The sequence below is a fragment of the Carcharhinus amblyrhynchos genome, chromosome 4 (assembly GCF_965287045.1).
Source record: "Carcharhinus amblyrhynchos chromosome 4, sCarAmb.v2.hapA, whole genome shotgun sequence".
NCBI classification, from domain to species: domain Eukaryota; kingdom Metazoa; phylum Chordata; class Chondrichthyes; order Carcharhiniformes; family Carcharhinidae; genus Carcharhinus; species Carcharhinus amblyrhynchos.
The window spans coordinates 65,354,947-65,380,239 of record NC_137327.1 but is presented as its reverse complement, the minus strand read 5'-3'; the positions used below and the strand labels follow the sequence as shown (position 1 = coordinate 65,380,239).

At 42.5% G+C, this 25,293-nt stretch overlaps 1 protein-coding gene across 4 annotated transcripts in view; it reads right to left on the bottom strand.

Annotated features, from left to right (window-relative positions):
- Positions 1–25,293, bottom strand: part of dnaaf1 (dynein axonemal assembly factor 1) — a 188,043-nt gene that overhangs the window by 150,599 nt on the left and 12,151 nt on the right. For 2 of the 4 annotated variants that reach the window (XR_013886505.1, XM_080187281.1), the window contains exons 3-10: positions 21,314–21,387; positions 13,813–13,984; positions 13,149–13,222; positions 11,947–12,103; positions 11,015–11,088; positions 9,848–10,007; positions 4,649–4,734; positions 2,706–2,865 (exon numbers count right to left, since the gene is read on the bottom strand). Coding sequence is in view for 3 of the 4 variants with exons in the window: in XM_080187281.1 (XP_080043407.1) it covers positions 2,706–2,865; positions 4,649–4,734; positions 9,848–10,007; positions 11,015–11,088; positions 11,947–12,103; positions 13,149–13,222; positions 13,813–13,984; positions 21,314–21,387 (957 nt within the window). In the remaining variant the exon portion in view is untranslated. Of the gene's footprint in view, positions 1–2,705; positions 2,866–4,648; positions 4,735–9,847; positions 10,008–11,014; positions 11,089–11,946; positions 12,104–13,148; positions 13,223–13,812; positions 13,985–21,313; positions 21,388–25,293 lie in introns of those variants that run through there. The other 2 variants (XM_080187283.1, XM_080187282.1) reach the window with 2 other exon arrangements.

Genomic DNA, 25,293 nt, shown 5'->3' with positions numbered 1-25,293 from the left:
CATATATATTATCTGGAGGAAAATGTGGATTCTCTGATTAAGTTTGAGGATGACGCAAAGATCAGTAAAGTTGTTGATAGTGCCAGGGATTGTCAGAGGATACAACAAGGTATAGATCGATTGGAGACTTGGGTATAAAAATAGTAGATGGAGTTTAGTTTGGACAAATGTGAGGTGATACATTTTACAGGATCAAATTTAAGTGTGAATTATACTGTAAACAGCAGAACTCTTAAGAATGTTAACACACAAAGGGATTTGGGCATGCAGTTCCACAGCTCCTTAAAAGTGGCAATGCAGGTGGCCAAGATGATTCAGAAGGCATATGACATGCTTGTCTTCATCGAACAGCGCATTGAGTACAAGAGTTGGGAAATCATGTTGCAGATATATGAAACCTTGGTTAGGCTGCTTTTGAAGTACTACATGCACTTCTGATTGCTGTATTATCAGAAGAATGTGGAGGCTTTGGAGAGAGAATGCAAAGAAGGTTCACCAGGATGTTGCCTGGTCTCAAAGGTCGTGACTACGAGGAGAGGTTGAATAAACTAGGATTGTTTTCACTGGAAAGACAGAGGCTGAGGGGAGACCTGACAGATGTCTACAAATTTATGAGAGGCATATGGAAGGTGGATAGTCAGAGGCTTTTTCCCAGGGTGGAAATGTCAATTACAAGTGGGCACAGATTCAAGGTGAGAGGGGGAAGTTTAAGGGAGATGTGTGGGTAAGTTTTTTATGCAGAGAATGGTGAGTGCCTGGAACGCATTACCAGAGAAAGTGAAGGGAGCAAGTACATTAGTGATATTTAAGAGGCATCTGATTAGGTACACAAGTAGGGGGAGAATAGAGGGATACGGACTGAGTAAGGGCAGGAGGTTTTTTTTAAATTTTATGAAGAGACCATGATCAGTGTAGGCTTAGAGGCAAAGTGGCATGTTCCTGTGCTATACTTGTCTTTGGTGTGGAGATGCTGGCATTGGACTGAGGTGAGCACAGTAAGAAGTCTCAACACCAGGTTAAAGTCCAACAGGTCCAACCTCACTCTCAAGGCCAACTGCAACATTGTCATCAAACCAGCAGACAAAAGAGGTACCATCATACTGAACAGAACAGATTACTGCAAAGAAATGTACCAACAAGAAAACAAATAAACCTGTTGGATCTTAACCTGTGTGAGACTTCTTACTGTACTTTCCTTTTTTCTTTGGTTTAGGGAAGGCAAATTGTGTGTTGGCCTTTATTACAGAGGGATTTACTTCAGATGTAAAGTAGTATAGAGCTTTAATGAGAGCACATCTGGAGTAGTGTGTATAATTCTGGTCTCTTCACTGGAGGAAGAATATACTTGTCATTGAGGGAATGTAATGGGACTATTCCCTGGATTGGCAAGGATTATTTTATGATGAGAGATTAAAGGAACCAGGCCTGAATAAAACCAGGGTCATAATCTTAGAATAAGAGAGAGGTCTTTTAAGACTGAGATGAAGAGGAATTTCTTCCAAGAGAGTGGTGTACTTTTGGAATTCTCTACTCAAGAGGGTTGTGGAAGCACACTAATTGGGCTGGTTCAGTACAGAAATCAATACATTTCTAGAGTTAGTGAAATCAATATCAATACCTCAATATCAATCAAATATAGAGGTATTGTGGAAAAACAACATTCAATAGATTATCAGCCATGACCTAACTGAATTAGAGACAGACCTGATGGGCAGAATGGCCTAGTACATTTCTGTGTACAGATTTTTTGGTTGATTAATGATAACAACACCTTAGTTATCAAAACCATTTTTATCTGCCAGAATTAATCTCACTCATTTCTCACCCCATTTCTATCATTGAAACCCTGATCAATGCCCTCATCAACTCGAGGCTGGACTGAATGAATACCCTCACACTAACCTCCCAAACTCAATCATCCCAAACACAAACTTGTCCAAACTTCTACATCCAACATCCTTACTAAATTCTGAACATGCATAACCTGCTCCAGTCAATGTCCTTCAGTGACTCCCTGGGAGGAATTTTCCCATCCCGCTGCCACAGGAATTGTAGTGGGCAGGGCCAGACCATGGAAAGGTCTGCTAACCTTGGGTAGTATTTTCCGGTTTTGGGGTGAGTGCAGCCAGAAAATCACACCCGCTATCTCCAGTTCAAAATTCATACCATGGCCTCCTTCCACCCTCCCTTATACTGCTGCATACAACCAAACCTCTACTAACACTTGTGGCGGGATTCTCTGGTCTCCCAGCCACATGTTTTTTGGTGGTGAGATCTTTTGGTCCTGCTGCAGTCAATAGAATTTCCCATTGATTCCACTCCACGTTGCCAGGAAACCTGCAGTAGGGGTGTGCCGTGAGCAGGACCTGAAGATTCCACCGGCATGAACAGCTGGAGAATTCCAGCCGAAAACTCTTCTCAACATTCATACTTTGCACTGGAATAGTAAGAGGAAATTTTAGGCATAAATGAAAAAACAACTGGAGGCCATGGAGAAATAGGAGGAAAATGAGACTACTTTGGATTTTTTTTAAAAGAGCCAGTAAAAACAAAATGAGATGAATGGCTTCCATCTATATCGTCAATTATTAACTAAATAACATATGTCAAAAAAAATCAGTGAGGCTTTTGAAGTTAAAGCCTTATCTAGTCCCCATTTCAAAATATTAAATGCTGAGAATAATAGTAACTCAGATTTAACGCACCTGGATCCCAAGTCTTTCTCGGCCTCTTCCTTGTGCTTTGTTGAATTAAGCTCATGTGTCTTCATGCTTGTAGTTACTTCTTGACCTGAGAGCTGGTCATTTCTCCGCAGTTTAACTCCTCCATGTTCAGTTCCTTCTCTGCAGGAGAGCTGCTCAGTTGCTGAAAGTACATTAGAATGAGAGGTACAGAAAGCTGAGCTTTGTGACATCGCTCCCAAAATCTGGTATCTGAATGAAATGGGACGGGTAATGTGAGTAATGTTAGGAAAGGTGTGAGAGGTAAAATTATAAGTGTGTCTTACTGAAAGAGATGTGGGTTATCATCAAGTATTATTGATAGACTTGTAAATAAAGTTTTACTGACATTACTGAGACATGGTGGGAATACCTCAGTAGGTATTAGTGAGACAAAATTGGACTATGTCAGCAAGTAAAAATGGGAGCCAAAGTATGAGAAAGCATTACGGAAAGGTGTGGAGTTTATCATGGAGCTTTATTTACCAAGGTAGTCAAGGTGCATGTTTGGATCTTTTACTGAGAGTAGTGTGGGGAATATCGAAGAGTATGACAGTAATAATTATGACACCTGTCAGACAGTATTAAAATGATGGGAGTGGGGTATACTAGAGAATTTTGTGTGGAGTTATGGCAAACGTTATAGAGTTATTGTAATGGATATATTGGAGTGTGTCCCTGGGAAGAGAGTGCAATATATTAGAATGGTATTGTGGGACTCGTGATACATCAGTGTTTTCCTGTGCGTGGAGTGGAATACATGATAACGGCATTGTGTGGGATTTTCAGTCCTGTATTAGTTAGGGATGAGATTATTAGACTATTTGTTGTTCTGCACCTTGATAGGAATATTGTTGGTTAAGTACTACAAGGTTGGAATATAGTCAGTCAATCTATCACAATACATGTTCTCAGCAGTTTTCACACAAAATATTTTCCTTTTGTTCAGAAACCCACAAGAACTGGGACCCATGCCACACACAAAGTCAAGGTTAAAGAAAGACCGAATAAATAAGAGTGTCTATTGGGAATGCTCTGCCCACTTTGCTAGTGAAAGTAGGAAGGCTGATTATGATTTGAATGGGTGTGAAGTGAGACAGGTGGGTACTCAGCAAGACCTTGGTATCCTGGTGCATCAGTTGCTGAAAGTAAGTGCACAGGTTCAGCAGGCAGTAAAGAATGCAAATAGTATGTTGACTTCATAGCAATAGGATTTGAGTCTCGGAATAGGTATGTTTTACTACAATTGTACAGGGCAACAGTGAGGCCACACCTGGAATATGGTGTACGGTTTTGATTTCCTTACCTGAGTAAGCATGTCCTTACCATCTAGAGTGGAGATGCTGGCATTTGACTGTGCTTACCATATAGCGTACAGGGAAGGTTTACCAGGCTGATTCCTGAGATGGCAGTTCTGTTATATGAGGAGAGACTAAGTCGGTTAGGATTGTATTTATTGGAGTTTAGAGGAATAAGTAGGGATCTCGTAGGAACTTTGAAAATTCTAACAGGATTAGAAAGAATAGATTCAGAAAGAATGATCCCAATGATGAGGAAGTCCAGAGCTAGAGGTCATAGTTTGAGAAGGGGTAAATCTTTTAGGACTGAGATGAGGAGAAATATCTTCACCCACAGAGTGGCAAATCTGTAGAATTCACTACCACAGAAAGTAGTTGAGGCCAAAACATTGTGTGATTTCAAGAAGAAATTAGATATGGCTCTTGGGACTAAAGGGATCAAGGGATATGGAAGAAGGTGGGAACAGGATGTTGATTCTGATGATCAGCCATGATCAAAATGAATGGTGGAAATTAATGCAGTGAGACATAATGTCAACAGGAGATATCCATACTCTCGACACAAGCTGTCACGTAGCAGCCTCTTTAACACAAAGGTCTGGTGACCACTGTTAAAGATCTCTTACTCACCCTGTTGATCCTCAATCTCTGCTTGCACTTTCCCATCTTCCACTGCTGACATGGTTACTGCTGGAATAACTGAGCTGTGATTTAAGCTGCAAAGTATTAAAATATTTCATTGTAAACACAGTGTTTTCTCTTTTTATCCCAGACATTGAAATATGTCTGAACTAAAGATCGATCAGTGATACTAATCTCAGGACACTTTTATAGGCTTCCCATTTCTATTTGGCCTTTTTGATTGATTAGTAACACCAATGTTAAAAAATATCTTTGTCTGCAAGTGTGAATTAATTTCACTCTTTTCCCATCTCCCCCTTCTGTCATTGAAGCCCTGATAAATTCCCTCATCAATCCAAATCTTTACATATTGTATACTGTCACATAAGCCCCTCATGCTGAATCGTCCACATCACCTAGAGAAGAGGAAAATGACACTGGGACACCAGGGCAGACAGCCAGCAGCACTTTGAGAAGTACGAGAGAGGAGCATTTCGAAGATTTAAGCTCGTGATAGAGTAGTGCAATACTGAGATTTAGAGTGGTCCCAGACTGTTGTTTGCATAATAGTGTATTTAGTATTTTTAGTAAGAATTTAAAACTAGGAGCCATCTAGTTAGCTGTAAATTAATTTAATAGAAGTGTATTTTTAATGAAATAGTTGCTAGAGGGTAGAAATGGCAGTCAGTGGGGTAATATGCTTATCCTGTGAATGTGGGAAATCAGACCGTTCGAATGACTACATCTGCAGGAAGTGTGTCCAATTGCATCTCCTGTCGGACTGCATGGATTGGTTAGAGTGGCAGTTGGACATACTTAGGAGCATGCAGGAGATGGAGCATGGAAAACATCATAGACAGGAGATTTTGGAGATGACATCACACCTAAGGTTCAGGAAGATAGATGGATGACCATTAGAAGGGGCAGGCGGACAGTGCAGGAGTTCCCTGTGGATATCCCCCTCTCTAATAAGTATACCGTCCTGGTTACCACTGGGGGGATTGTCATTGGGATGACAACAGCAGCAGCCAGAGCAGAGACACCATAGTTGGCTATGTTGTACAGAAGGCAGGATTAAAATGCAGTAGCGCAGTAATAGGGAACTCTATAGTCAGGGGCACAGATAGTCATTTCTGTGGCCACAAAAGAGACTCCAGGATGATGTGTTATCTCTCTGGTGCCAGGGTTAAGGATGTCTCTGAGGGGGAGTGGGACATTCTCAAAAGGGAGGGCGAGCAGCCAGAGGTCATGGTACACATCGGCAACAATGACTTAGGCAGGAAGAGTGACGAGGTCCTGCAAAGGGAGTTAGGTAGTAATCTGAAAAGCAGGACCTCTAGGGTTGCAATCTCAAGATTACTCCTCATGCCAGTGAGGCTAGGAATAGGAAGCTAATACAATTAAATATGCAGCTAAAGCACTGGTGTAGGAGAGAGGACTTCAGATATGTCGATCATTGGGGTGTCTTCCAGAGCAGATGGGACTGGGGTAAACACAGTAAAAAGTTTTACAACACAAGATTAAAGTCCAACAGGTTTATTTGGTAGCAAAAGACACTAGCTTTCAGAGTGCTGCTCCTTCATCAGTTAAGTGGGAGTTCTGTTCATGAACAGGGCATATAAAGACACAAACTCAATTTACAAAATAATGGTTGGAATGCGAGTCTTTACAGGTAATCAAGTCTTAAAGGAACAGACAATGTGAGTGGAGAGAGCATTACACACAGGCTAAAGAGATGTGTATTGTCTCCAGCAGTTAGAGAGATTTTGCAAGCCCAGGCAAGTTGTGGGGGTTACAGATAGTGTGACATGAACCCAAGATCCTGGTTGAGGCGAAACTTGGCTTTCAGGTTCTGCTCAGTGACTCTGTGTTGTCTTGTGTCGTGAATGCTTACCCAAAGATAAGAGGCCAAATGCCCGTGACTGCTGAACTGTTCCCCAGCAGGAAGAGAACACTCTTGCCTGGTGATTGTCAAGCGGCGTTCATTCGTCCATTGTCGTAGCGTCTGCATGGTCTCCCCAGTGTACCATGCCTCGGGACATCCTTTCCTATAGCGTATCCAGGTAGACAACATTGGCTGAGTTGCAAGAGTATGTACCGCGTACCTAGTAGATGGTGTTCTCACATGAGATGATGGCATCCATGTCGATGATCCGGCACGTCTTGCAGAGGTTGCTGCGGCAGGTTGTGTGATGTCGTGGTCACTGTTCTCCTGAAGGCTGGGTAGTTTGCTGCGGAACACTACAGTTACCCACAGATCAGACCAAAGAACACACCCGTCAACTCAACAGACTGATCAAGACCTTTGATCCGGACCTTAGTGCACCTTCCGTGCTCTCATCCCATGTACTCCCTGTGTTGGAGATCTCTACTGCCTCCCAAAGATACACAAGGCAAACACACCAGGCCTTCCCAACATAGTGGTTGAAGGTCCTGAGCATGAAGGTAACGTCATATTGGGCAATGGGACCCTGTGCAAGAATCTCTCTGGCTACACTGAGAGCATCCTGAAACCCATTGCACAAAGAATGCCCAGCTTTTGTCATGACACTGTGGACGTCCTACACAAACTCAGCACTCGTGGAGCAGTTGAACCAGGAGCACTCCGCATTACAATAGATGTCTCGGTACTCTACACCAGCATCCCACACAACGATGGCATTGCTGCAACTGCCTCAGTACTCAACGCCGACAACTGCCAGTCTCCAGATACAATTTTACAACTCATCCGCTTCATCCTGGACCACAATGTCTTCATCCAGACACACAGAAAAGCCTTGGGGACCACATTTGCACCTCAATATGCCAACACCTTCATGCACAGGACCTTCAACTGATGCTATACACTAGATACACTGATGACATTTTCTTCCTTTGGATTCATGGTGAACAATCACTGAAACAGCTATATGATGACATTAAAAGTTCCATCCCACCATCAGACTCATCATGAATTACTCTCCGAAATCGGCTCCCTTCTCGGACACACGTATTGCCATCAAGGATGGTCACTTCAGCACTTCACTGTACCCCAAGCCCACGGATAATCTCACAATGCTCCACTTCACCAAATTCCACCCTAAACACGTTAAAGAAGCCATCCCCTACGTACAATCCCTTCACGTACACAGGATCTGCTTAGAGGAGGAGGATCACAACAGACACCTCCAGATGCTGAAAGATGCCCTCAGGATATGGCGCTTGACTCGTTGATTGACAGTTCCAACGCGCCACAGCGAAAAACCACACCGACCTCCTCAGAAGACAAACACAGGACACGGCGGACATAGTACCCTTCGTCATCCAGTACTTCCCCAGAGTGGAGAAGCTACGACATCTTCTCCGGAGCCTTCAACATGTCATTGATGAAGCCAAACATCTCGCCAAGGCCACCCCCACACCTCCACTTCTCGCCTTCAAACAACCGCACAACCTCAAACAGACCATTGCCTGCAGCAAACTACCCAGCCTTCAGGAGAACAGTGACCACAACACCACATAACCCTGCCACCTCTGCAAGATGTGGCGGATCATCGATACAGATGCCATCATCTCACATGAGAACACCATCCACCAGCTATACAGTACATACTCTTGCAACTCGGCCACCGTTGTCTACCTGATATGCTGCAGGAAAGGATGTCCTGAGGCATGGTACATTAGGGAGACCATGCAGACGCTATGACAACGGATGAATGAACACCACTCAACAATCAGCAGACAAGACTGTTATCTTCCCCCTATTGGCGAACACTTCAGCAATCGCAGGCATTTGGCCTCTGATCTTCGAGTAAGCGTTCTCCAAGGCTGCCTTCACGACACACGTCAGCAGAGTCGCTGAGCAGAAACTGACAGCCACGGTCCGCACACGAGGATGGCATCAACCGGGATCTTGGGTTCATGCCACACTATCTGTAACCCCACGATTTGCCTGGGCTTGCAAAATCTCACTAACTGTCCTGGCTGGAGACAATACATATCTCTTTAACCTGTGCTTAACGCTCTCTCCACTCACATTGTCTGTACTTTTAAAACTTGATTACCTGTAAAGACTCGTATTCCAACCATTTTCTTGTAAATTGAGTTTGTCTCTTTATATGCCCTGTTTGTGGACAGAACTCCCACTCTCCTGATGAAGAAGCAGTGCTCCGAAAGCTAGTGGTTTTTGCTACCAAATATTGGATCTTAACCTAGTGTTATGAGACTTCTTACTGCATTAATATCCTGGCAGGGAAGTTTGCTATTGTCACTCAGCAGGGCTTAAACTAGTGTGGCAGGGGAACTAGAGCCAGCAAGTGAAATGACTAAGGAGGAGTTAGAAACTAAGGCCAGTAAGATTACGAGGAAGAACAGACAGAGAGAAGTTACTGAACACGGTGAGACTGCTGGTCTGAAGTGCATTTGTTTTTACAAGAAGACAGATGGACTTAGAGCTTGGACTGGTCCACATAACCATGATTTTGTAGGTATTACAGACACTTACTTGAGGGAACAAGACTAGCAGCTTAACATTCTTGAATTTAGATGTTTCAGGCATAATAGAGAGGATGTAAAAGAGCTGGAAGAACTGTGTCGCTGATGAGAGAGAATATCATAGCTGTATTGAGACGGCTCATCCAGCAAGGCATGTGGGTAGAGCTCAGGAATAGGAAGGGTGCAATCACTTTGATGAGATTGTACTACAGGCCACCCAACAACTAGTGGGAGAAATATGAACAGATATGTGGACAGATTATGGAAAAATGTAAAACGAACATGGTTTTTGTGGTGGGTGATTTTAACTTCCCCTATATTGACTAGGATTCCCTTAAAGCCTGAAGCTTGGATGCGATGGAATTTACATCCAGAAGATTTCTTGAAGTAAAATGTAAATCGTCAAATAGTGGTTCTGGGGAGGGGAGGGGTGTAGCAGTCTAAAATTCATACCATGCCCTCCTTCAAGCCTCGATTAAACTACTACACATATCTATCACTCTATGAACATTGTCTCACTCCTCACCACTCAGTAACTTACACATGGAAAATGCATAAATGTTCAATGCAAAAAAAATGCAGGTCTATGATAGAAAAGTTTCATTGAAAATAAATGTTCAAAAGAATAATCAAAATTTTTGAAGTTAAAGAACAGTCATTAACCCCTCCCCACTAGAGGAAACTATTGGAGCAAAAAACAACAAAAACTTGGGTTTAAAGCGACAATCTCCTCACTAGAATTCCGAGTCATTCTTGGCCTCTTCCTTGTGCTTTTTTGAATGAAGTTCACGTATCTTCATGATTTCAGTTACTTCCTGGTCAGAATGTTGGTCATCTTTCTGCAGTTTTCTTTCTCCATATTCTATTCCTTCCCTGTAGGAGAGCTGCCCAATTGCTGAAAATACATTAGCACACAAGAGATACAGAAAGTTGGGCTTTGTGACATGGCTCCCAAATCATATGCTGGTAGGTGAATGAAATGGGATGGGTAGTGCGAGTCATATTCGGATGTGTATGTGTGGTAAAAGTGTCAGTGTGTCTTACTGAAAGAGATGTGGGATTATCACCAAGTATTATTGAGAGACACATGGTAAAGGAAGCTTTACTGACAGTATTGAGACAGGTGAATATACCTCTAAGTGTTACTTAGACAAAATTGGACAATATTTGCAAGTGAAAATGGGAGCGAATGTATAAGAGGTGCTGTGTTTATCGTGATAGTTAAAGGGGATGTTTGGATTTTTCACTGAGAGTAATGTGCAGCATGTCAGAGAGCACTACAGTAATGATTATGACATCTGCCAGGCAGCATTAAAGGATATGAGTGGAATATATTAGTGCATGTTATTGTGTGAAGTTATGGCAAAAATAGAGTTATTCCAGTGGGTTTTGGGATATATTGGATTGTGTTTCTCGGAAGAGAGTGTGATCTTTTAGAGTGGTATTGTGCTGTTTATGAGGTATATCAATGTGTTTTCCTATGCTGAGTGGGACATATGAGAACAGTACTGTGAGGAATTTTGATATTAGTTACCACTGAGATTATTACAATATTTGTTGTTCTGCAGCTTGATAAGAATATTGCTGGTTGGTTCAGTTTTGCAAGTTTTGGAATATTTTCTGTAGCTGCAGCAGTCAATCAATTCATGATGCATGTTCCAATAATTTTCAGAAACCCACAAGAATTGAGGCCCACACCATACATACAGCCAAAGTTAAAGAAAGACTGCGTAAATAATGGAATGTCTATTGGGAGTGTTCTGCCCAAATCAGGGTTGTCTCACTGAAAACAACGCAGTGAGACATGGTGTCAACAGGAGGCACCTGTACCCTCGACTCAAGCTACCACTTAGCAGCCACTTAAATGCAAAGTTCTGATCATCACTGTTGAAGGTCTCTTACCTTGTTGATCCTCAATCTCTGCTTGCGCTTTCCCATCTCCCATTGCTGACAAGGTGACTGCTAGAATAACTGAGCTGTGATGTAAACAGCAACAAAGTATTGAGTTATCACATTATAAAGTCTGTGAGTGGGATTCTCCGGCCCCGCCCACCTGAAAACCAGAGATTTCCACCCCAAAACCGGAGCTTTACATGGTCCGCTTCCCACCTGCTAGAATTCCAGTGGCGGGCAAGATGGGAGAATTCTGGCCTGTGTTTCCTCCATTTATCCCTGATAGTCTGTCTAATCTAAAGATTGATAGTAATGCTAATCTCAGGACACTTTTATAGGGCTTCTCATTCCTATTTGGCAAATTTGATGATTAAGAATACCAACAAAATCATCAAAAACACTGTCTGCCACTGTGAATTAATCTCGCTCTGTTTCCTATCTCCCCCTTCTAGCTTTGAAATCCTGATCAATTCCCTCATCAACCTGAGGCTTGACTTATTTAACACCCTCACATTAGTCCCTCAAACTCAATTAACAAAGACAAACTCATCCAAAACTCTAAGTTCTGCACATGTATCACTTGCCCGGATCGCTTCATCAGCACTGTCTCTCAGTGACGCTCTGTCTCCAGTTCAAAATTCATACCATAGCCACCTTCCAGCCTCGATTAAATTGTTGCACATATCTATCACTCTATGAACACTAGAGCACTCCCCTCCACTCACACCTTACAGTGAAACCGTAAAATACACATGAAAAATGCATAAAACTGTTAAATGCAAAAAGAATGGAAAAAGAATGCAAGTCTATGACAAAAGATTCACTGAAAATATATATTAAAAAATAATCAATAAGATGTTAAGTTAAAGAATGGCCTCACCCCTCCATCACCGCAGGGGCAAAGAGCAATAATAACTCAGATTAACACACAATCTCCTCACCTGGATCCCGGGTCCTGCTTGGCCTCATCCTCCTGCTTTGTTAAATTGTATTCACATATCATGCTTTTAGTTACTTCCTGATCTGAAAGCTGGTCATTTCTCTGCAGTTTATCTTCTCCATGTTCTGTTCCCTCACTGCAGGAGATCTGCTCTGTTGCTGAAAGTACATTAGCATAAGAGATACAGAATGTTGGGCTTTGTGACACTGCTCCCAACACATATGCTGGTATCTAAATAAATGGCATGAGTAATGTTGAGAAGATTGTAAAAGGCAAGTGGCAGTATATCTTACTGAAAGACACACAGAGACATGTGGTAAAGGAAGCTTTACTGACATTACTGAGACAGATGGGTATACCTCACTAAGTATTACTAAGACAAAATTGGTCTATATCAGTAAGTAAAAATGGAAGTGAATGCAGAAGACAGCATAAGCGAGAGGTTCATCATGGAGCTTTACCAAGGTAGTCGAGGGGAATGTTTTGGTCTTCTACTGAGAGTATAGTGTGGAACATATCAGAGAGTTCTACAGTAATAATTATGACATCTGTTAGACAGCATTCAAGTGATGGGAGTAGGATATATTAGAGAATGTTATTGTGTGGCGTTACGGCAAATACAGAGTTACGGCAAATACAGAGTTACGGCAAATACAGAGTTACGGCAGTGGGATTTGGGATATATTGGAGTGTTTCCCTGGGAAAAGAGTGCGATATTTTACAGTGATATTGTGGGGTTTATGAGGTATGTCAGTATGTTTTCCTATGCTGAGTGGGACATACCAGAACTGCACTGTGTGGGATTTTGGGTCATATATTAGTTACAGATGAGATTATTACAGCATTTGTTATTCTGCATCTTGTTAGGAATATTGCTGGTTGGTCCAGTACGGTAAGGTTGGAATGTTTTCTGTAGTTGCTGTAGTCAATTTACAATGTGTGTTCCGGTCATTTTCACACAAAATATTTCCCTTTTGCTCAGAAAGCCACAAGAGCTGAGGCCCACACCAAACACAAAGCTAAAAGACTGAGTAAATAATGGTGTCTCTATTGGGAATGCTCTGCCCACATCAGGGTTGGCTTATTGAAATCAGTACAGTGAGACATGGTGTCAAGAAGAAACATCTGTACCCTTGACACAAGTTACCATGTAGTAGCCACTTAAATGCAAAGGTCTTGTCACCGCTGCTGAAAGTCTCTTACCTTGTTGATCCTCAACCTCTGTTTGCACTTTCTCGTCTCCCATTGCTGACAAGATGACGGTTGGAATAACTGTGCTGATTTAAACAGCAACAAAGTATTAAAATATTTCACTATAAACTCTGTCTCCTCCTTTTATCCCTGATAGTATAATATGTCTGAACTGAAGATTGATCAGTAATGCTAATCTCAGGGCACTTTTACATGGCTGTCCATTCCCATTTACCCTCAGACTAGCTCCTCAAACTCAATTATCCACAAACACAAATCCAAATCCAAAACTCTGCATCCAACATTGTTACTAAATTCTGCATATGTATCACATGCCCCCATTACTTCACAACCACCATCCCTCAGTGACACTGTCTCTAGTTCAAAGTTCATACCATGGCCACCTTCCAGACCTGATTAAACTGCTGCATATATCCATCACTCTATAAATGCTACAGCACTCCTCACCAGTCACACCTTAAAAGAGGAACAGCAAATTACACATGGAAAGTGCATAGGTATGTTAAAAGCAGAAAGAATGCAGGTCTATGATGAAAGCAATTCATTGAAAATAGATGATAAAAAGAAATTTCTAAAGGCTTTGGAAGTTAAAAAATAGCCTCTCCCCCACTACAGGATACTACTGGAGCAAAGTTTAACACAATGCTCTTCTCACCTGAATCCCAAGTCCTTCTTGGCTCGTCCCTCATGTTTTGTTGAATTGTGTTCATGCATCTCCATGCTTTTGGTTACTTCCTGAGCAGAAAATTTGTCACCTCTTTGCGGTTTACTTTCTCCTTCACTTCCCACAGGTTCTGTTCCTTCCCTGCAGGAAGGCTGCTCAATTTCTGCAAGTACATGAGCACAAGAGATGCAGAAAACTGAGCTTTTGCAATTGTTATCCCCACACTCAAATGATGTGCTGGTGTCTACATGAAAAGTGACTTGTGCAACGTGAGTATCTGAGGGGTGAGAACAATATCAATATTACTGATACATGGGTATGAAATATCAGAGAACATTATGGAAAGGTGTGGAATATATCATGAATATATCAGACAGGTCATATGGGGCAGCACGGTGGCACAATGGTGAGCACTGTCGTCTCAGTGCCAGGGACCTAGGGTCAATTTCCAACTTAGGTCACTGTCTGTGTGGTGTTTGCATGTTCTCCCCGTGTCTGTGTGGGTTCCTCAGAGCGCTTTGATTTCCTCCCACAGTCCGAAAGATGTGCTGGTTAGGTGCACTGGACATGCTAAATTCTCCCTCGGTGTACCCAAGCAGGCGCAGGAGTGTGGCGACTAGGGGATTTTCACAGTAACTTCGTTGCAGTGTTGATATAGACCTAATTTTGACTTATAAATAAACTTAACTTTATGTATATCTGGGTTCAATACCAAGAGAACTGTAGAATACACAGAAAGCATTATGGTGATATTTAGTTATTCATTTAGTGATTGCAAATCCCTGAAGCCAAGTGATGACCTCATCATTTGCTGAGTTTAAGAAGATTAATCCACAGTGGGTACACTCAACTTAACTGGGCTCATCACATAAATACTGCAGCTACAAGAGCAGGTCAGAACTAAGGCAAATACTTCCCAGATCCACAGCAAATACTGCCCAGCACCATGGCAAGTACGACCCAGAACCATGCTTAAAGTGCATCAGATTGTGCAGTCTAGTTGTTAGATGTTGGGGAAAATCACTGAAATGATATAAAAAAAACCTGAAGATCTATCTTTTTTACAGGCTGCATTAGCAACAGCAATCAGCAGCCAAAAATAAAAAAAACACAAGCACTTAAAAGTGGTCCCGCAGCTCTCAAAACTCAGTCTGTGAGACATGGAAAACAACTCGTCTGTGAGACAAGTATGTGGGCTTGGAGCCCACAACCCTAAGTAGACTAGACCAGTTTCAACCTGTATTCAATAATAAAGGAACGGTTTTTTTGAAGCATTTGTCTGAATTTTACAGCGGAAGGAATCTGCATTTAAAAGTGGTATAAAACGAAACGAAAAGAAAAGAAAAACACCAAGTGCTTATAGTACCCTATCCTAAGATAGTGGCTCCATCCCAGTTAATATTTATCTTTAGCAACAGCATTAACTTCTGAATAAGTGATCATTCTCAGTGTGCCAGACTTAAGTGTATCATTCAATAACCTTCCTTCCATAAGGTCAGACGTGGGGATGATTGCTAATGACTGCACCATGTTCAGTATCATTCCAGGCTCCTCAGATACTGAAAGAGTCTATGTCCAAATGCAGCAAGATCTGGACAATATCCAGGCTTGGGCTGCCAAGCAGCAAGTAACATTCACACCACACAGGCAATGCCATCTCCAACAAGGGAGAATCTAACATTCAATGGTATTATCACTGTTAAACCCCTCACTATCAACACTCTGGGGATTACCAAAGATCAGAAACTGAACTGGACTAGCCATACAAGTACTATGGATACCAGAGCCAGTCAGAGACTGCAAATCCTGACGTATAACTCACTTCCTGACTCCTCAAAGCCTGTCCATCATCTACATGGCATAAGTCAGGAATGTGATGGAATACTCTCCATTTGCCTGGATGAGTGCAGTGTCAACAAAACAAGGAACTCAATGTGCTTGATTGGCACCCCATCCACAAACATCCAGTCCTCCCGCCAATGCACAGTGGCAGCTGTGTGTGCCAACTACAAGATGCACTAAAGCAACTCACCACAGCTCCTAAACAGCACCTTCCAAAGCCATGACTTTTACCATCTAGCAAGACAAGAGCATAAGATGCATGGGAACATGACTTGGACAGGCTGGCTGAGTGGGCAAATACAATATAATGTGGATCGATGTGATGTTATCCGCTTTGATGGCGGAAACAGCACCGAAGGTTATCTGAATGGTGGCAGTTTAAGAAAAGGGAAGTGCAACGTGACCTGGGTGTCATGGTGGAACAATCACTGAAGACTGGCATGCAGACACAGCAGATGGTGAGAAAAGCTAATGGCACGCTAGCCTTCAATGCACAAAGATTTGAATATAGGAGTAAGGATGTCTTGCTGCAGTTATACAGGACCTTGGTGAGGCCACACCTCGAGTACTGTGTACAGTTTTGGTCTCTTAGTCTGAGGAAGGACATTCTTGCTATTGAGGGAGTCCAGCGAAGGTTCACCAGACTGATTCCTGGAATGGCAAGAATGACACATGAAGAGAGACTGGATCAACTGGATTTGTACTCACTGGAATTCAGAAGAATGAGGTTGTGGGGGGGGGGGGGGAAGCGTTGAATAGAAACATAAATTCCTGATGGGATTGAACAGGCTAGATGCTGGAAGAATGTTCCTGATGTTGAAGTGCAGAACTAGAGATTGTTATCGGACAACAAATTTTATGAAATTGGGCACACAAAATGGAAGCAGACTAAAGTTACCCTTACAGCCTCGCTACTAAGAATCACAAAGTAACAGACACCGATCAGTAGGCAAGAGCATGCTTTTAGAATGCAAATGAGGGCTAGCACATAAGGGAAGCTGGACAGGATGGCACCTACAGGAACTAAATCTCCACCCCATCAAAATCAGCACCTTTAAAACAGTCAAACAACCCATGGAGACACCTAAAATTAGCACAGTTAAGGAAACATTCCTGGCCCCTCAAAACTTCTTTTAAGATCAATAACACACCTATGGTTCAAACCCCGGAGATTCTGGACTATTAAATAACCAATCACACAAAACAATTAACACACACCTAAAACAATTTCCTTAACACTTGGAAACATCGAGACAGGATGGCCAAGGTCGAATACTGTAAATAAAATATTAGCATTTGAATTGCATACTGCATCGAAGTTCAGGTATAACTATAGCCTGCTGCGAGGGGCGGGCAGAGCACTTTCGGGACAGTCCGATTGTATGTCCTGACTGTGCTTCTCCGTCAACGTAAAAGAAAATAAAGCTGTGCCATTATTGAACTTCACCCTGAGTCCGTAGTGGTCGTTTCGCCCACTCGCGCTAACAATGTTAGTCTAAAAATAAAGGGGTAAGCCATTCCGGACTGTGAAGAAGAACATCTCCACTCAGTTGTGAACCTGTGGAATTCTCTACCACAGAAAGCTATTGGGGCAGTTCGATAGATCGTTCAAGAGGGAGTTGGATATGGCCCTTGTGGCTAAATGAATCAAGGGGAATGGAGAGAAAATGGGAAACTGAAAGTGCACAATCAACCATGATCATATTGAATCATATTGTGTTATAGGCTCGAAGGGCTAACTGGCCTGCTCCTACTTTCTACGTTTCTATGTAATGCTACCACATGGAAGATCCTCTCCAAATCACACACCACCTGCACAGGGACCCTGGCCTGTCCTGAACCCATTTAGCAAGTATCATGTCACTGTGAAAGTTCAATGAATGGTAGGACACAATGAAGTTCTATGGAACAAAGGGACCTTGGCATGTTTATCCACAGATCTCTGAAAGTGGAAGGGCATGTTGGTAGGGTTGTAAAAAAGGCATATGGGACACTTGCCTTTATCATCGAGGCAAAGATTACAAAACTAGGAAAGTCATGTTGGAGTTGTATAGAATTTTGGTGAGGCCACAGCAAGTGTGCAGTTCTAGTTGCCACATTTTCGGAAGGGCGTGATTGCATTGGAGAGGGTGCAGAAGAGATTCACCAGGATGCTGCCTGGGATGGAACAACTAAGTTATGAAGAGAATTTGAATAGGCTTGAGTCATTTTTGTTGGAGCAGAGAAGACTGAGAAGCGATCTAATAGATGTGTATAAGATTATGAGAGACATAGACAGAGCGATAAGGAGAAGTTAAAGGGCCAGTCACAAGGGGACATAGGTTTAAGGTGAAGAGCAGGGGGACGTGAGGAAAACCTTTTTTACCCAGAGGGTGGTGGTAGTCTAGAATGCGCTGCCTGGGAGGGTGGTAGAGGTAGGTTGCCTCACATTTGGATGAGCGCTTGGCTCGTAACATTCAGGACTATGGGCCAAGTGCTAGCAGATGGGATTAGGTGGGAAGTCAGGTGTTTCTAATGTGTTGATGTGGACTCAATGGGTCAAAGGGCTTCTTCTGCACTGTATGATATAATGCTTTCAATACTTTGGGAAGACTGGAAACGTAACATAAGGAATTTAAACATGGTGGTTCAGAAGAGATGGATACTGAATAAAGAATGTGACTGGGAGCAGTATGAGAAGTGTGTACCTAGGAGGAAATAAACAACAATATAAAGTGGTTTTGTGAGGAGAATGAGGTACAGTATAGAATGTTATTGTGAGAGGTATCGGGGTATATCAGAAGGTGTTCCTGAGAAAGAAATGGGATATATTGCAGTGTAACATTGCGAGGGGGAGGTCACGGAAGCAGACACGATCGTGACTTTTAAGGGGCATCTTTGACAAATGCATGAATAGGATGGGAATAGAGGCATATGGTCCCTGGAAGGGCAGAGGTTTTTAATTCAGATGGGCAGCGTGGTCACTGCAGGTTTGGAGGACCAAAGGGCCTTTCCCTAGAATGTAATTTTCTTTGTGCTTCATTGAATGTTCAGTGGAGAAACGTGAAGCCACTTTCTGGCATCCCAGATTCCTCTCCCTCCCTTGCACTTAACCTTGTGTCCTGTGTTACAGGACTTAGTGGTGAAGCTTTTGGGTCGTTCTCTGATGAACGTAATACAACTGATAATGTACATTACGTGGACGAGAGAACGTCCGAGGCCTCTGGCACACAGAAGCCTGCAGAGGCGAGGACTTAGCTGGCTCCAGGCTACAGGCTGGGTCTCTGAGAGCACTTCCCCCTCACCTACTGGAGATGCAGCAACAGAGCCAGAAATACAGAAGGGGCCACACTGAACCAACTGCGAGGCTGTTGAGAGGAGACCTAAAGCATTCAGACAGACCAGCTAACGGCTCTCTTGCATGGTTGTTAGGCCAATACTAAGGGTGGTATCTGCAGTGAGAAGCCTAGGGCAGGGAATCATCATCATGAGTGGCAGGCTCTAAGTGATTTCAAGCTTGTCTGTGTGTGTCAAGAAAGCTGCAAACTCCAGCAAAACACTAGAGCTTTCTGTGATAATCCCCAAAAAAGTCATTTGTTTATAGGATTTGTTTGGTTGGAAGGGTGCATTTAGTGGTTAAGATTTATAGAACAAAAAACAAAGAACAACACAGCACGGGAAACAGGCCCTTTGGCCCAACAAGCCCGTGCCGCCATCTTAACAATGTGTTTTTCCTCCTCCACCCTTGACCCATGTCTATGCTTATGATACCCCCATTGGAAACCAGATTAAGGAGAGAATAATTTAGGGACAATTTGTTACACCAATCAGCCTAAGAGCACATCTTTGGGGTGTGGGAGAAAACCAGAGCACCCGGAGGAAATCCATGCAACCACAGGGAGAATGTGCAAATTCCCACGGACACTGGCCCAAATCCATGAATCTGCACAGCAAACAGTAATAGTCACTGAGTTGTGGTGCCCATCTGCTGGTCCAGTTTTAAGCATACACAAATGACGTGAAGTACGAGGCTACTCTCGAACTTTCAAGAGCAGCCCACGCACGACCCACCGTGTGCATGCCCCTCGTTAGACAACAAGGTGGACCGACACACCTGCGGAATAAAAGAGAAAAACATCAACACATGTAACAGTTGATTTCCAGGAATGTCCCGAGGCTCTGATCCTTATTTAAAACAGTCTCCTATAACCCTCCATCCTTATTTCGCTCATGTGCCTAAGTAAACCTTAAACAAGTCCAGCGTGCCTGCCTCCACCACCTTGCTTGGCAGTGCATTCCATACCCCCATGACCCTCTATGTGAAAAACCTCCCTCTAGCATCCAAATTATACATCTCCCCCCTCACCTTAAGTCCGTGGCCCCTCGTGATATTTGTCTCCAATCTAGAAAAAAGCCTGCCACTGTTTACTCTAGCTATACCCTTCATTATTTTATACACCTCTATTAGATCCTCCCTTAATCTCTGTCTTTCTAAGGAAAACAGCCCCAATTTACCGAATCTTTCCTCATAACCCAATGCTTCCATACCAGGCAGCATCCTGGTAAACCTCCTTTGCACTCTCTCCAGGGTCTCCACGTCCTTCCGGGAGTAAGGTGACCAGAACTTGTCGCAGTACTCCAAATGCGGTCTAACCAACGTTCTGTACAACTACAGCATTTGACACCAGCTCTTGTACTCTATACCCCTTCCTATAAAGGCTAGCATACCATAAGCTTTCTTCGCAACCTTCTCCACCTCTGTTGCCACTTTCAAAGACTTGTGCACTTGCACTCCCAGGTCCCTCTGTATTTCTATACTCTTAATAGGTCTACCCTTTATCATGTAACTCCCCTCTACATTATTCCTTCCAAAATGCATCACCTCGCATTTATCAGGATTAAATTCCATCTGCCATTTATCTGCCCAATATACCAGCCTATCTATATCCTGCTGTGTCACCTGACACTCCTCCTCACTGTCCGCCAATCCTGCCATCTTTGTCTCATCTGCAAACTTGCTGATTTATACGATATGATGGTTATTCTTTTGTGTAATTGTTATTAATTGGTAAAAGTTATTATTAATTTTCTATGTCTTAACTGTATTCTTAGATAAACTTTGTTTGATAAAAGCTTCCCAGTGGGTCATTTGAATCATACCTGGAATGAGACATCTTATGCTTACCCTAGCCAATTTCAAAGCACAAAACTTATGGTCGAGGCTAATTTCATAAAATACCTTGGAGTTTCTGACCTGGATTGTAACACCGGGAATGGAATATATTAGTGATAGTAGAAGGGATTATTGCTACAAGTGGGGTTATTCTAGAAAATGTTGTGCATCTTGATTGTAATATTGATGTTGTCCAGGACTGTAAAGCTTTCTCTGTAGCTACTGCAACTTACAGGCAATTAGTCAATTCCTATTTTACAAAATGAAAGTATTTCCCCATATTCACAAACATAGAGGAACCAAGGCCCATCCTACAGAGTCCAAAGTAAAATAAGAATGTAGTGTCTATTAGGAATATTCTTCCAGGTGCATCTAATTGAAATGAGTGAGGTGGAAGGTGGTATCAACGGGTGGAATCCGCACCCTTGACACAGCTGCCTTGTAGCAGCTACTTAAACTCAGTAGTCTGACCATCACTTCTAAAAGCATCTTACTCACCCTGGTGATCCTCAGTCTCTGGTTGCACCATCCCATCTCCCATTGCTAAGAAAGTGACTGCTGGAATAACTGAGCTGTGATTTAAACAGCAACAAAAACATTTCATTATAAATCTTCATCCCTTACAGTCTAATAACTAAATAATGATCACTGATGTTAATTTCAAGACACTTCTACAGGGCTTCCCATTCCTGTTTGCTCTTTTTTGTTGATTAATGACACCAGCGGTACTTGCGTTACCAAAAACACTTTCGTCTGCCAGTGCGAATTAATCTCGCTCCATTCCCATTTCCATCTTACTAGTATTGAAATCCTAATCAATTCTTCCATCAATTCAAAGCTTGAATATCCTCACATTTGGCCTCTCAAACTCAATCATCCACAAACTTTAACTCAGCCAAAACTCTAGATCTATCATAAAGTTCTACAAATGTATTATTTTCCCCAACCTTTCACTGCAGCACCCTCAGCAATTCTCCACCTCAAGTTCAAAATTTATACATTGTTACGTGTATCCCATCACTCTACGAACACAACACTTTTCCTCACCCCTCAGAATCATAGAGTAATAGAGGTTAACAGCATGGAAACAGGCCCTTTTGCCCAATTTGTCCACGACACCCCTTTTTTTTTAAAACCACTAAGCTAGTCTCAATTGCCATATCCCTCTATACCCATCTTACCCACATAACTGTCTAAATGCTTTTTAAAAAGACAAGGTTTTACACACCTCTACTACTACGGCTTGTTCCAGACACTCAACCACCCTCTGTGTGAAAAAATTGCCCCTCTGGACTCTTATATCTCTTCCTCTCACCTGAAACCTATGTCCTCTAGTTTCAGACTCCCCTACCTTTGGTGAAAGATGTTGACTATCTAGCTGATCTAGGCCCCATTATTTTATAGACCTCTACGTGTTCAGCTCTTACCTTTCAGGAAAAAAGTTCCATTCTATCATTTTAACTCAAACCATCAAGTCCCAGTAGCATCCTGGTAAATCTTTATTGCACTCTTTGTAGTTTAATAATATCCTTGCTATAATAGGGTGACCAGATCTGCACACAGTATTCTAAGTGTTACTAATTCTTACTAATGCCTTGTACAACTGGAGTACTGTGTGCAGTTTTGGTTGCCGCACTTACGCAAAGATATTTTGGCCTTGGAGGGAGTGCAGAGGAGGTTTACTAGGCTGATACCGGAGTTGATGGGGGTTGAGCTATGAGGAGAGGCTGAATAAACTAGGCTTGTACTCGTTAGAGTTTAGAAGAATGAGGGGAGATCTCATTGAGATGTATAAGATGTTGAATGGGATGGATAGGATAGAGGTGGAAAGGCTCTTCCCGCTCAGAAAGGACAGTAGGACTAGAGGGCACAGCCTCAGGATAAAGGGGGGGCGGTTTAGAACGGAGTTGGGGAGGAACTTCTTCACTCAAAGGGTGGTGAATCTCTGGAATTCTCTGCCCGTTGAAGTGGTGGAGGCTGCCTCGCTCAATATTTTTAAGACTCAGGTTGATAGGTTTTTGATAGGCAAGGGGATTAAGGGTTATGGGGAGAGGGCGGGAATGTGGAACTGAGCCACGACAGAGCAGCCATGATCTTATTGAATGGCGGGGCAGGCTTGAGGGGCTAGATGGCCTACTCCTGCTCCTATTTCTTATGTTCAACCCTCATTCAACTCTCATATGCTATAGTGGAAAACATGGAGGTTTTCCAAAGTTTGATGAGAAACTTCGAAGTTCCGTGCAATATTTATATCTGCTGCTTTTCTGCCAACTCCATCAGCCTGCTTGTGCCTTCTTGAACAGAGAGTGAAAACAGATCTAGCTAATATGACTTAAGTAACTAATTTAAAAAGATAAGACAGAAAAGATACAGTTGCAGATTTTTAACAAGATATTTAATAACTTTCAGAAAAGATTTAACCCAGTGAGAAAGGTTTTTTGAGAGGAGTGCATCATCCATGGCTGAATAAGGAAATTTTGGATAGTGTTAATGTGAAAGAAAGACTGCAAATTTGCAAAGTTTAGTGGTAGGTCAAATTTCAGGAATCAATAAACATTGACAAAAAGAGAGAGAGAGAGAGAGAGAGAAAGAAGAGTATGAGAGAAAGCTAGTTAGTAATATAAAAACAGATAGCAAAAGTTTCTATAAATAATTAATTAGGTAAAGAGTAATTAAAGCTAGTGTTTCTTCCCTAGAGAATGAGTCTGGGAAATTGATCATGGAAAACAAGGAAATGGCGGAGAGATTTTGAACAGGTAGTTTGTGTCTGTCTTAGAAAAATTTCCAAAATACTGGAATATCAAGAGATGAAGGGGCATGGGGAGGGGGAGTTAAAACAATCACCATTACTTTGGAAAAGGAACTGGCAAAATTGGACCTGACAAGGCCTCAGGACATTTTTTTAAAATCATTCATGGGACATGGGCATCGCTGGCTGGCCATCCTTAGTTGCCTTTGAACAGAGTGGCCTGCTCAGCCATTTCAGAGGGCAGTTGGGAGTCAACCACATTGCTGTGGGTTTGAGTCACATGTGGGCCAGACTGGATAAGGAGGACAGATTCCTTTTCCTAAAGGACATTAGTGAACCAGATGGGTTTTTCCCAACAATGGTTTTGTGGTCATCAGTAGATTCTTAATTCCAGATATTTTTTATTGAATTCAAATTACATCATCTGCCATGGTGGGATTCGAACTCGAGCCCCCAGAACATAACCTGAGTTTCTGGGTTAATAGTCTAGCAATAATACTATTAGGCCATTACTGCCCCTGATGTTGGCTGCATCCTAGGATCTTAAAATGAGAGGCTACAGAGATAACAGATTATAATCTTGCAAAATTCCTTATTCAAGAAAAACTTTTATTCAAAAAAGGAGGGAGACAGAAAGCAGGAAACTGCAGGCCAGTTAGCCGGACATCTGTCATAGGGAAATTGCTGAAATTCATTATTGAGGAGGTTACAACAGGTTATTTAAAATCATAATTTGATCAGAGTCAACCTGACTTTGTGAAAGGGAAAACAGAGTATTTTGAGGAAGTAACAGGCAGGTTAGATAAAAAGGAATCTGTAGATGTGGCGTACTCAGATTTCCAGAAGGCATTTGAAGGTGCCGCATCACACTACGCAAGATAAAATTACATGGTATCAAAGGTAATACATTAGCATGGCTAACAGGTTGGTTAGTTAAAAGGAAGCAGACGGGACCTCAATGAGTCCTTTTTGGGTTATCGAGGAGGTATGGAGTGTTGGTCTTATCTGAAAAAGGAAAGGAGTTGTGTTAGAAGCAGTTCAGAGAAGATTCACTTGACACATTCCTGGATGAGAGGCTTCTCTTACGTAAAAAGGTTAAATAGCTAGGGTCTATAGGATTGGAATTTAGAAAAATGAGATTTGATCTTTTTGAAACGTACAAGAACATAAGAACATAAGAAATAGTAGCAGGAGTAGGCCATCTAGCCCTTCGAGCCTGCCCCACCATTCAATAAGATCATGGCTGATCTGTCGTGGCTCAGTTCCACATTCCCGCCCTCTCCCTATAACCCTTAATCCCCTTGCCTATCAAAAACCTATCAACCCAGGTCTTAAATACATTTAGCGAGGTAGCCTCCACCACTTCAACGGGCAGAGAATTCCAGAGATTCACCACCCTTTGAGTGAAGAAGTTCCTCCTCAACTCTGTTCTAAACCACCCCTCCTTTATATTGAGGCTGTGCCCTCTTGTCCTTTCTGAGCGGGAAGAGCCTTTCCACCTCTATCCTATCCATCCCATTCATCATCTTATATGTCTCAATGAGATCTCTCCTCATTCTTCTAAACTCTAACAAGTACAAGCCTAGTTTATTCAGCCTCTCCTCATAGTTCAACCCCCTCAACTCCGGTATCAGCCTAGTAAACCTCCTCTGCACTCCCTCCAAAGCCAAAATACCCTTGCATAAGTGCGGCGACCAAAACTGCACACAGTACTCCAGCTGCGGCCTCA